We start from the raw sequence: 13715 nt of genomic DNA, 5'->3' as shown, positions 1-13715 counted from the left end.
AGGGAAGGGAAACTATGACATGCAAGATATTTCTTTATCCATTCAGTCAGTGACCTTACAAGTACAGATAATATTGTGGATCATGAGTTTCAAATGTAATCAGTTTGTGACCCACATCCAAACATCACTTCCTTCACTTTTAAGGCTTCTACTCATGATTCACAATATTGGTATACATTGCTAGCTAGCATAATCATAAGCTCCAAATTGGTTTTAGCAGTCCCTCCCCTGTTTATCCATGATTGCCAATGGCATAAGTATAGGCACAAAACCTATGCACAAAACTACTGACTGCAATTGAACTGATGCTGTTTTCAATGGCGCCGAAAGTTCAAATATCAAAGCCAAACTGGATGTTAACCCTCCTGACTAGTCTTCACTAAAACAACAACACTGTAAGTGAATTTCCATTTTATTCTCAATAAATGTTGAGTGACATCACAAAGAGTCAAACTACGAATGTCTGAGGCCGTTAAAAACGATGTATTTGGACATGAGAGCATGTTTTTCAAACGAGCTAACGTTAGCGAGCCACGATCTTTTGCATGCCATCCGGTGAGTTGGTAATGTGCGCGGCATAATGTTGCTAAATAGCCTACAGAAAGCTGCAATCCAACAAGTTGGTTGAGTGAATTGACGCTACCATTACATTTCCGACAACTGTTTTGAAAAGGTCAGAAGCATGCTGTAGTTGAGCTACTAGCTAGCTAGCTAACCTGTGGACCTGGCCCATTTGCCATGGGGCAACTAACGTTAACTCGCTAACTACTAGCATTTACCCTGTAAAAAGTTACAAGTCAAGTCTGACAACAATGGATAATGTGGAAAAGATTGTTTTGGTTTGAAATTCACTTACCACTTGCTTGAATAATGTTCTCGACTATTCTAGTTCTTATTAACTATTATACTAGCTATAATTCCTGAATAGATAACTGCAAAGCATGACAGTAACGTTAGCAGCAGAATTTAGATTGGCGTGTGCGAATGTGATAAATTCGCGCTCTGTATTAGAGCGCTTCAGATGATTAGTTACTGTATTTTTACATCTAATTATCTCTTTACCCCATGTCGTTTTTTGTCTGTTTCTATTTCCGACATGTTTTGTAAGTCTCACTGACTAGACCTCGGTATGTCCCATAATTCAATTGACAAGTAATGCATTGCTTTATACTTGCTTTATAAGTAATATTGAGCAGTTTGTGATGTTTCGGAATAGGAAATTATCCTCACACAAAGTGGTGTTAAAAGAGGAAATGACACCATATGAAATATAATCTAGTTGTCTCCACTCAAACCATTTGACAGTTATCAGAACTTCTATTTAGAAATCATCTGATGCTCACAGCTCCACAGTCACTTGACATGAAAGTAGGAAATGGTGAGAAGCAATTTTATGATCTTATCTTCTCTCTTCCAGTTCCCTTCTTTGTGTTGTATAGATCCACTGAATAAACAGCAGCTGGTATTGTATGATAAGTCAAATCGTGTCTGTGTTTTGTAAGTATGAACAGTGGTGGCCAAACAGAAATGACATGGTATGTAGTCCATATCTAACAGCTGACTTAATCACATGCCTCACTTCATGACCCAGCAGATAGATACTGTGGCGTATTGTTTGATGGAATATATTTTTAGGCTTTACATCCCATTTCTGACTCGGAACATCACAAATCATTTGAACTTCTTGCTCATAATGAATACATTAACACACTACAGGGTCATTTGCTACTGCAGTCCTAGATAGACGTATCATACACTTTTTATCCATTGTGTGAGACTCACGTCTCATATGAGACATCCTTGTAAATGTTACCATGTTTTCGCCTCCACTGAAGGACAGTATTTACTTCAGTTTTCCTTATCTATGCTGGAATGTATAACAGATTCTCCAGAACTACACTCCCTAGCTGGACTTGACTTTGTGCTAATTAGGAGGAAGACTCCCAACTCTTTAGTCCAAGAGGAAAGGAGGCAACGGGAATCTTGTTAATCATTATTTGGTTGTGTGCCTATCTGTGCTTGTATATTAACCCCAAAGGACAAATACTCCAGTGAGTGTGGTAAAGTAAACTGTGATATAACATGTGACTGTGAGGATGCTCTAGGAGAGAGTTCCCAGACTCAGTACTGCATGTGTGTCAGTGAATGCTCATTATATCATCATTACCAGTACATTGGACTTTAATGTTCCTCTTAATTGGATTGAATCTGTGAACTGGAGCTCAGTTCACAGATTCCCTTCAGATGGTCTCACAGGAGTGAAAGTGTAGACTATATTTTAACGAGATAATACGTTTTATGTATTAGTTTTGCATTTAGACTGCCATCCCGTTACACAGTCTGACATTCAGGATCTCATTGGTTTATTTTACTCTGTATGGCTGAGAGACTGACTGTGCCCTGACTTGTTAATGTGGTCATATTGTTAACAGGAAATCTCTGGGGAATTCTATCCTGATAGAGACATTGCCTAATGGTTAAAGAAGTACTGAAGCAAAAGTCACATAGTAACTTTGTTTAAAATCCTTGGGAGTATAAAATCATGAATGACAATTGTAAGAAGCTTGAATTATTAATTTAAAAAAGTTTACTGTTTCAGGTTTTCCATAAGAACGTTGTCTCCCTTATTCTGCATATGAGTTTAAAGAATCAAAGATTATAATTTTGAAGGAACGGAACAGGGTTTTTCCGCAGAAGCGCAATGGTTTCAACAAGTCTAGCTGATTTCTCATGAAGGGTTCTGTCAAGGCTGGTTGGTTATAGGGGCAGTCTGTCGTTTATTTACCAATGTGTAAAGAATGTAAATGGTTTCGACCTTACTGTCCCTATTGAAATGATAGAGGCTGAAACCTACGCAAAACATTCAGGAAATCATTTTTAAAGCATTGTAATTAGCAAAGACTTGTACATCTCCTGATTAAAGCGTTTGCTTATTATAGTACATCTATCTTTAACGATTGTCCATCCGTCTAATGGGATATGTTTGGCACCTAGGCTTACACTTATACAACAATAAAGTTTTAAGCATTTGTTATCCGCATCTGCCAAGTTTTACCAACTAGAGAGCAAACTAGCTACAGTGTGTTGATCATGAATTCTATATGTTGTTGTGTTTTGTGGTTTTTGAAAGAGGGCTGATAGAGCCTGTTGGGCGACAGCAGTTAATAAGGTGAGGCGGTGGGGGAGGGGTAAGTTATATGTTCAAAGAAGCGACCTGGTTCTGTATTACACCTACTCTTCCTGTATTTAGTCTCCACAGTAGCAGCCAGCACACTCATTCATCTCTGTGGTCATTCACATCAAAGATCTAGCATGACAAGATCCTTATTAAATCCCTCCCACAAAGATCAAGGGATCAAGATTGAAGGGAAATGCTCTTTGGAGATATGACACTTTTTCAGTGTAGGCCTATGTGCAGTACTCTGGTAATTGTATACTGTACATTCCTAATGCTCTCACCCATTGACCTAAAGTAGTCAGTGGACATCAATTTAAATGCTGTGATCAGCCAATATCCCTCCATTGTCCAGTAAGTGACTTCCTCTCGACACCATCGGCCTTTAAAAGCCCATCCATGCGGAGTGAGGCTTTTCAAATCAAATTAAATCCAATTTTATTGGTCACTTACAAATGGTTAGCAGATGCTAATGCGAGTGTAGCGAAATGGTTGTACTTCTAGTTCCGACCGTGCAGTAATATCAAACAAGTAATCTAACTATCTCACAACAACTATCTTATACACACAATTGTAAAGGAATTAATAAGAATATGTACATATAAATATATGGATGAGAGATGGCCGAACGGCATAGGCAAGATGCAGTAGATGGTATAGAGTACAGTATATACATATGAGATGAGTAATGTAGGGTATGTAAACATTAAATAAAGTGGCATTGTTTAAAGTGACTAGTGATACATTTATTACATTACATGTTTTATTATTAAAGTGATTAGAGATTTGAGTCAGTATGTTGGCAGCAGCCACTCGATGTTACTGATGGCTGTTTAACAGTCTGATGGCCTTGAGATAGAAGCTGTTTTTCAGTCTCTCGGTCCCAGCTTTGATGCACCTGTACTGACCTCACCTTCTGGATGATAGCGGGGTGAACAGGCAGTGGCTCGGGTGGTTGTTGTCCTTGATGATCTTTTTGGCCTTCCTGTGACATCGGGGGGTGTAGGTGTCCTGGAGGGCAGGTAGTTTGCCCCTGGTGATGCGTTGTGCAGACCTCACTACCCTCTGGAAAGCCTTACGGTTGTGGGAGGAGCAGTTGCCGAACCAGGCGGTGATACAGCCCAACAGGATGCTCTCGATTGTGCATCTGTAAAAGTTTGTATTTTTGGTGCCAAGCCAAATTTCTTCAGCCTCCTGAGGTTGAAGAGGCGCTGCTGCGCCGTCTTCACAACGCTGTCTGTGTGGGTGGACCATTTCAGTTTGTCCGTGATGTGTACGGCGAGGAACATAAAACTTTCCACCTTCTCCACTACTGTCCCGTTGATGTGGATAGGGGGATGCTCCCTCTGGTGTTTCCTGAAGTTCACGATCATCTCCTTTGTTTTGTCGACGTTCAGTGTGAGGTTATTTTCCTGACACCACACTCCGAGGGTCCTCACCTCCTCCCTGTAGGCCGTCTCTTCGTTTTAGTAATCAAGCCTACCGCTGTAGTGTCATCTGCAAACTTGATGATTGAGTTGGAGGCGTACATAGCCACGCAGTCGTGGGTGAACAGGGAGTACAGGAGAGGGCTGAGAATGCACCCTTGTGGGGCCCCAGTGTTGAGGATCAGCGGGGGGAGATGTTGTTTCCTACCCTCACCACTTGGGGCGGCCCGTCAGAAAGTCCAGGACCCAGTTGCACAGGGCGGGGTCAAGACCCAGGGTTTCGAGCTTAATGACGAGTTTGGAGGGTAATATGGTGTTAAATGCTGAGCTGTAATCGATGAACAGCATTCTTAAATGGGTATTCCACTTGTCCAGATGGGTTAAGGCAGTGTGTAGTGTGATTGTGATTGCATCGTCTGTGGACCTATTGGGGCGGTAAGCGAATTGGAGTGGGTCTAGGGTGTCGGGTAGGGTGGAGGTGACATGATCCTTGACTAGTCTCTCAAATCACTTCATGATGACGGAAGTAAACTCTATAAAATGTTTATGCATGCATAACCTCCACAATCTGATTAGGTTATGGAATCATGTTTCTAAATAGCCAGCCATCCTTATCTTTCCTGGATTAACCAGCCCCAAGCTTTACAGCATGTTCAGATTTGTCTAGAGCAACAGCCAGGGCTGGGGATAGACAAGACCTGTCTTGTGTTGTGCCTGGGTTTTTGTTTTCCTGGAATGTCTGGTGATGGGACCTCCCGTCTTCAGGAGAGCTACATTAAGCTTCCCGGCTTCAGGCATGAGGGTGTCTGTGACTCTACCCCTCCTCTCCACACTCTTAAGTATTGAGATGAAATGGCACCCCTGCAACACTGCACCCAGACAGGACCCATGCTGTCTCAATTGCAGGGCTCCAGGCTCACGGGGGTTTCAGCAAACTGTGTGAGGCCCAAGGCACTCTCAACCAGTTCTCAAAGCTGTTGTGATGTCACTGTGGAGTGTCATGCAGAAACTGTTGAAAATCTCATTACCTTCTGAATGGGTGGGGTCATTGGGATGAAAACAAATCCCTCACACATGCTACCTGACTCCACATTCCAGGGCTAAAAGGATTTTATGCTGGTAGGTGCTAAAATATATCCTTACCCTGTCTGTCTGTGTTTCCTTCCTTGTGCTTCATCACCTGTAGAGAGATGGCGCACCGATGCTCACTCACCTTTTTGACAGTCTCCTGACTCCTCTCTTTCTTTGCGTAAGGTGAAAAGTTACTTGTGCATAGTATTGCCTGGGTAGGCAAAGACTAGGGCAAGGATAGCATGCTGATAAGTGTCCCTGGAGGAATGGCTAGAAGCCCAGCACTTAGCCTGGAGCAAGCTAACCACACCCAAGACTCCTGCCTGCCTTTACCTTAATTGTTATTGTTGACACCGAATGTGGGTCGTTCAGCTAACTGTCTCACTGAACTATCCCTCTGACTGTGCTGATGAATGAGTAACTTTTTAAAAAAAAACGAGGGTGAGGACTAGTTTAAAAATTTCAGTTGGCACACTGTATTTTTACTTTACAAGCTTTGATACTGAAATACATGCACAGTCACGGTTCTTGTAGTTCAAGTGAACATTTTTTGTTGGATTAGGATACACTCTGATAATTTATAGGGGTTGAATGAAGTTCAACAAGATACCGCTTCCTCCTTACAGCCAAGCTGGGCGCATGCAAATGGAATAAGGAAGGTGTGCTATCAGGCTCCATCTAAACAGGTATTTCAGGTTGAGACAGGCTTTAGGGTACAATGGAGGCTCATTGTGTACTGGAGTGAGCAAACCAGGTATTTTTTCAACAGCTGTTGACAAGATAGACAGAGAGAAGGATTGTTTGCATTCAGATTAAAGGAAGTCCTTAGTGATATATTACCAAGGTTTTTCAGTAGTGGTTTTCAATGTTATTGTTTGCGTTGGTGACACTCAACAAATGGGTTTGGGTTATTTCAATAGTGCGTTTCCAGTATTTCTAAGAGATAATGTCTTTCAACTATTTAGATTATTTGGCACAGTAAAAGGAATCACCCAAGACAGTCATTTATGTCATGTATCTCTCCAAATCTGGACATAACAACATTGACTTTGTCAGCTGCTATTGATACTATAAACATACACTACCGTTCAAAAGTTTTAGAACACCTACTCATTCAAGGGTTTTTCTTTATTTTTTACTATTTTCTACATTGTAGAATAATAGTGAAGACCTCAGAACTATGAAATAACACATGTAATTATGTAGTAACCAAAAAAGTGTTAAACAAATCAAAATCGATTTTATATTTGAGATTCTTCAAATAGCCACCCTTTGCCTTGATGACAGCTTTGCACACTCTTTGCATTCTCTCAACCAGCTTCACCTGGAATGCTTTTCCAACAGTCTTAGAGGAGTTCCCACATATGTTGAGCACTTGTTGGCTGCTTTTCCTTCACTCTGCGGTCTAACTCATCCCATTTCCTTCACTCTGCTGTCCATCTCATCCCAAACCATCTCAATTTGGTTGAGGTCGGGATTGTGGAGGCCAGGTCATCTGATGCAGCACTCCATCACTCTCCTTCTTGGTCAAATAGCCCTTACACAGCCTGGAGGTGTGTTGGATCATTGTCCTGTTGAAAAACAAATGATAGTCCCACTAAGTGCAAACCAGATGGGATGACATATCGATGCAGAATGCTGTGGTAGCCATGCTGAAGAATCTCAAATCAAATATAAAATATATTTTGATTTGTTTTACACTTTTTTGGTTCTACATGATTCCATATGTGTTATTTCATAGTTTTGATGTCTTAACTATTATTCTACAATGTAGAAAATACAAAAAATAAAGAAAAACCCTGGAATGAGTAGGTGTTCTAAAACTTTTGACCGGTAGTGTACATAGTGAAAGTACAGTATAAACTGGACTATAAACCGTTCCAACAGACACAAGGTTTGCAAAGCGTCGGAAACTTTCCGATACATTTCCGGAATTGTTCTGGAAATTTTCCATGGGAAGTTAAACCCTGGAATTTGGAGAATTTTGCTTAAATTCATCAAAAAAGTTAGCTTATAACAAACAGTGAGCCTTTTTTATGGGATACACATAAGGCAATTCTAGGTCTTGTGGCATATTTTGGTTAAGCTATCCATAATTCAATGGAATTGCAACCCTCTGCATGTACAGTGCACTCTTCCATCACATCTACAGCGGCTTCTCAAGATCTTGCATACTAATGGAAAGCTATTGAGCCCACACTACTACACTGTCTGAGCTAAGGACTACATGCTTTCTGGTATGTTTTGATTACAATACTGGGTTGGGTGAATATATTTGATATGACATACATTATCTTTTGTTAACTAGTAAATAGTAGCCTAGGAGTCTTTCCAAGAAACGGCCATGTCACAGTCTGGATTATGTATTTTGGGAGAGAGTGGTAAGCAGACTGAAACTCCTGAAACCTATAGCAGTAGCCATTGTGCAGATTGAAGGAGACAATGCCATCCTGTCTGATGTTCAGACTCTGCTTGCAGATGTAAGAGGAGAAATCCGTACTGCCCTGCCCACTTCACTGTTGCTCCAAGCAGAGGAAACTGCAGTTCTGAAATATATCAAAAAGCATGAAGACTTCTCCCTGAAGCCCATACACGCCACAGCGTACATGTTGAACCCCAAGAATGCTGGCAAGAGCATCCTGTCTGGTGCAGAGATCAACAAGGATGGATCCCTATGGATCATCACTACCATGTCTCGCCACCTTGGCCTGGATGAGGGAAAGGTTCTTGACAGTCTGGCGAAGTACACTTCCAATCATGGCTTTGAGATGGAGATGCAATATGGCAGCCGTGCCAACATCAGCCACCTGGTGTAAGGGACTTTGTGGATCTGAGGCTATTTCCCCTGTTGCCTCCATCATCCTCCAAATCCCACCAACATCAGCTGCCTCAAAGCGCAATTGGTCCTTGTTTGGGAACACACACACCAAAGCACGTAACAGGCTGACCAATACAAGGGTTGAAAAATTGGTGACTCTCCCATTTGAAGAGTCAACTCATTTAAATAAAGTTCAATTCGTAACTAAATAGTTTTTTTTTCTATTGGAAGGATTTAATCATTTGCATTTATGTCTACTTAAGGTAAAATGTTTATGTTTCTGTCTCCATATGATATTGTAAATATATCCAATGCAAAAAACATCTACATTTAAATGGTAGTAATATGAATTTCCGTTAATTCCCATATATTCCCGTTAATTCCAACAGGAAGTTTCCACCTCTGGATATTCTTCAAAATGTGCAACCCTCACAGACACAGGTGATTAATTGTACAATTATGGATTAGGCTTGTCTTTGAAATGGTGCATTGCAGATGTATTCTGAGTCATCAGATGTTACTTATACTGCTACTAAAGATATTAGCTAGAGCTTATCATTTGAGTCTGGTAAAATGCTGTTTTGCCTTGGATTCACAATTCACATGTGTAAGAGGGCTAAATGAATTGCTGTTTTATTTATGATTTTTTTTGCATAAACAATATTTTGTACATGGATCATTATTTTCATGCTTCTGTGTAGCATTGCCATTATATATTAACATTGTAGTTCAATTGTATATTAACATTGTAGTTCAGTCACATTTCAGAATTTAAGATGAGTATGCTGCCACCTGCCGGATACATATGGAAATCCAACATGACACTAAATCGCTGGGCTGCGCCTGCGTACATTTTGACGTCTACAGTTTCCGGAAGTGGATTGTTCAGCCCGTGGTTCAGAGTAAAAAAACGATAGAACAAACAAATATACGTATTTCTTTAATTTCAACATCACAAATGTCAGGGGGGGCCCGTTTAGAGAACGCGAATCCCTTGATTTTTCAACGAACAGGCGAGAGACTACAGACCGCAAATGACGAGGACGAAGATGTTGCCGATCCCATCGACGACAGAGAAATATTTGATATCCTTTCTGTGTAGCTAGTTTAAGGATACGTTAAGGATACATCCCTTGAGCTTTCAATGTCATACTAATTAACTTAGCATATTATGCTTAATTCTTTAATAAGAAAGCTAATTTCTCAACATTGTGTTATCAGATTTCACCTTAACCCGTGCTACATCTCATCAGATCCATTAATGATCCTGAACACCCACTGTCCCTCGAGGAGTTGAATGTCGTGGAACAAGTGCGAGTGCGCGTGAGTTAAACTTCTTTCACAACTTTTTCCCCAGTTAGATGTTCGACACAGACACACTTGTGTAGCTACTAAGGACAGCAGATAGTCCATACTGTGTTAGCCTAATAAAACCATCAACTTTATTTTTCTTTATAGGTAGATGACCAAGAGAACACAGTGGGTGTGGAGTTCACCCCCACTATACCCCACTGCAGCATGGCAACTCTCATAGGCCTGTCCATCAAAGTCAAACTGCTGCGGTCCCTGCCAGAAAGGTTTAAGGTGGGTGAAATAAATGAAGTCTGCTTCCTGGTGAGCTGTGAGAGGAAAACAAGCTTTAATATTATTTAATTGTCTGAACATTTAACATTAATATAGTGGGTCATGTCCATCTATGCCTAATCATATCTCTGCAGATTGATGTGCACATCACTCCTGGGACGCATGCCTCAGAAGATGCAGGTAAAGTGACATGCCTCTGAAGTAACTCAACATTGAGGCTGAGACCAACAATCACACCTTCAAGACGACTGTTGTAGACTGCCCTTTTTGAGAAGCCCTTAACATCAATTCCACAGTAACAGCGATACTGAGACTATGATTTTTCACTTTAAAATGTATGTTAAACAAAATCCAATGACTACAAAGTTAAGCAAATCATGCAACTCTATGCACAAGGATTACTTTTAACAATTTCCACAAATGTTTACAAAAACACATTTACTAGAACAACAGTGCAGAAGCAAATTTTGTTAACAGTTTGTGCTTTTTTGCTGTCATTCTTTTTACAGAAGTAAATGTGTTTTTGTGGAAATTGTTCAAAGTAGTCCTTGTATGTAGAGTTGTATGGGTTGTTTAACTTTGCAATTATTGGATTTTGTTTTACATACACTACCGTTCAAAAGTTTGGGGTGACTTAGAAATGTCCTTGTTTTTTTTGTCCTTTTAAATAACATTTAAAAAATCAGAAATACAGTAGATATTGTTAATGTTGTAAATTACTATTGTAGCTGCAAAGGGCTGATTTATTATTATAGATTTTTTTTTGCCCATTTATCCCCAATTTCGTGGTATCCAATTGGTAGTTAGTCTTGTCTCATCGCTGCAACTCCCGTACGGACTCTGGAGAGGTGAAGGTCAAGAGCTCTGCGTCCTCTGAAACACAACCCCGCCGCACTGCTTCTTGACACAGTGCCCACATAACCCGGAAACCAACCCCACCAATGTGTCGGAGGAAACACTGTACGCCTGGTGACCGACGCTGGGCCAATTGTGCGCCGCCCCATGGGTCTCCCGGTCGTGGCCGGCTGCAACAGAGCCTGGACTCAAACCCAGAATCTCTAGTGGCACAGCTAAGCCCTACAATGCAGTGCCTTAGACCAATCGGGAGGGCTAAAAATTGCAATTTTTTTTTACGGAATATCTATGTAGGCGTACAGAGGCCCATTTTCAGCAACCATCACTCCTGTTTTCCAATGGCACGTTGTGTTAACTAATCCAAGTTTATCATTTTAAAAGGCTAATTGTAAAGTGGGAGATTTGTACAGGGTACATTTTGCAACGCCATTCCATACCCTGTGGATGGCGCTTAATTGGAGCCAATTTCCTCCTACAACAGGACAATGACCCAAAGCACAGCTCCAAACTGCAAGAACTATTTAGTGAAGAAGCAGTCAGCTGGTATTATGTCTATAATGGAGTGGTCAGCACAGTCACCAGATCTCAACCCTTTTGAGCTGTTGTGGGAGCAGCTTGACCGTATGGTATGTAAGAAGTGCCCATCAAGCCAATCCAACTTGTGGGACGTGCTTCAGGAAGCATGGAGTGAAATATTTTCAGATTACCTCAACAAATTGACAACTATAATGCCAAAGGTCTGCAAGGCTGTAATTGCTGCAAATGGAGGATTCTTTGACGAAAGCAAAGAATTAAAAATCATTATTTATAACCATGTCAACGTCTTGACTATATTTCCTATTCATTTTGCAACTAATTTCATGTATGTTTTCATAGAAAACAAGGGCATTGCTAAGTGACCCCAAACTTTTGAACAGTAGTGTATATCTTAAAGTGAAGTATCTGAGTGTCAGCATCATCCAGTTTCTGTGGAATTGCCCCTAACTAAACCCTTTGTTTTTGCTTTTGTTCCAGTCAACAAACAGCTGGCAGACAAAGAGAGAGTGGCCGCTGCACTCGAGAACTCCCAGCTTCTGGAGGTGGTCAACCAGTGTCTGATATCCAATGCAAGGACAGGCTGATCCCTCCTGATGGATCAATTGAAAATTCTCCTTAGTCCAGGACTAGGCTTAATGTTTCTCTCCTTACATGCTAACTGGACTGGTTGTTCAGATTATGTTGAGTAAATGGCAAATGTATCACGTATGCTGCCATTGTATTATTTTAATCTAACAGAATTCCAATGTATTTCTGCTATAGGCAGAAATAACTATACTGTGTGTTTTGTATGTCTTCAATATATTCCTGACATCTTCAGTTTAACAGTATTATAGAGAAGCATTGTATCCTTTATTATACAAGTAAAGCAATAAAATACAGGGTTATATCTTATGTCATTGAAAATATACCTAAATATTCATGGCATTTGGGAAGAGAACAAAGAAAGTGCATATGTCTCTTATAAATGAAGCTATCTCAACATACACAATGACATGAAAGCCCAAAGACTGGGGACACTGAATAAGAAAGGCCTTAGTTTATAAAATATGTCTTGGGGAGAAATTATATATAGTATAATACTTGTGCCATTGGATTTCCATCAGATGCCTTGTTTCATATTTGTCTAAAATAAAATAGTATACAATCTGTGAAATAGCATTTGATTTGTGTTTTTTCTCACTTATTTGTAGTGTGGTTGTAAATCAATTAAATGACTTGATCAACAAAAACATTTTAGACAGAAAAGTAATCTTAGTTTAATGATATTAATTTTGTCATTAGATTTGTCTAAATGTATTTTACTATGGCAGTGGAAGAAGTATTATTTTCGAATTCTCTTTCGGGAGCTCCTAAGAGCTTCATTGCGTACATACGTAATAAGCTGGTCTCACAGGATCAAATGCTACCTTTCCTCCTGGCCATATAGATAGCAGAGTGGCGCAGCGGAAGCGTGCTGGGCCCATAACCCAGAGGTCGATGGATCGAAACCATCCTCTGCTATGTTTTTTACATGTCGGTATTTAAGCAGGGGAAAAAAAATGGATTTAAAAATATAATGTAAAAAAGCCTTTATGCAATACCTATACAGTTATGATTAGACAAAATAAAACGAGAGCTTTGTTTACAAAGAATGTATTAATGTTTATAAGCAATACTATAAGTTATTATAATACATAAACTGTGACTAATAGATGGTTGTGTTAGACCACATTAATGTTGCGTCATGCAGAAGGGTAAGTGCAAATTTGATGTGCTCACTACCACACTCTCATGGACAATGGATAAAATAATAGGTCATTTTATCTGAGCATTTCTAGAACTTCCATTACACATTAAGAGCCTGTGTCTGTTAGCAAGACGACTCGAGATCAACTGAGGCTCCTTTTTGTACCCGTAGTCAGTAAAAGGTTAGCCTAATTTTAATAAAAATTCTAACTAAAAGTATGTGTGAGTTTGTCAGAGCACCAGCCGGTGGAAGCATTGTCTTTCTGGCAGTTTGAAAAGAACGTGTGAGTGATTATTCCATCCATGTGGGGGCATTTATCACTCCCTATTAGAGAAAGATGAGTAGAACATATTGATTATCCTGAAGCCAGATGAATATACCGGACAGCCAACCACAGACCTTAGAAAAGTATGACTAATTCTTGTGGGACTAGTTTATGTAGTGTAGCCGAAATAGCTCAGTTGGGAGAGCGTTAGACTGAAGATCTAAATGTCCCTGGTTCGATCCCGGGTTTCGGCA

General features: G+C 40.3%; 1 protein-coding gene and 1 non-coding gene across 2 annotated transcripts; both read left to right on the top strand.

Annotated features, from left to right (window-relative positions):
- Positions 1–9248: 9248 nt before the first annotated feature.
- LOC109895466 (cytosolic iron-sulfur assembly component 2B) lies at positions 9249–12628 on the top strand. Its single transcript, XM_031830773.1, has 5 exons — positions 9249–9576; positions 9735–9814; positions 9950–10075; positions 10210–10255; positions 11945–12628. The coding sequence occupies exons 1-5, from the start codon at positions 9297–9299 to the stop codon at positions 12049–12051; spliced, it is 639 nt and encodes a 212-aa protein (XP_031686633.1). The 5' UTR covers positions 9249–9296; the 3' UTR covers positions 12052–12628.
- Positions 12629–13642: 1014 nt separating this feature from the next.
- Positions 13643–13715, top strand: trnaf-gaa (transfer RNA phenylalanine (anticodon GAA)). Its single transcript has one exon. It is a non-coding gene; the product is annotated as a tRNA-Phe (tRNA).

Source organism: Oncorhynchus kisutch, linkage group LG8 (assembly GCF_002021735.2).
Source record: "Oncorhynchus kisutch isolate 150728-3 linkage group LG8, Okis_V2, whole genome shotgun sequence".
Classification (NCBI taxonomy): domain Eukaryota; kingdom Metazoa; phylum Chordata; class Actinopteri; order Salmoniformes; family Salmonidae; genus Oncorhynchus; species Oncorhynchus kisutch.
This window is presented reverse-complemented; position numbering and strand designations above follow the sequence as displayed.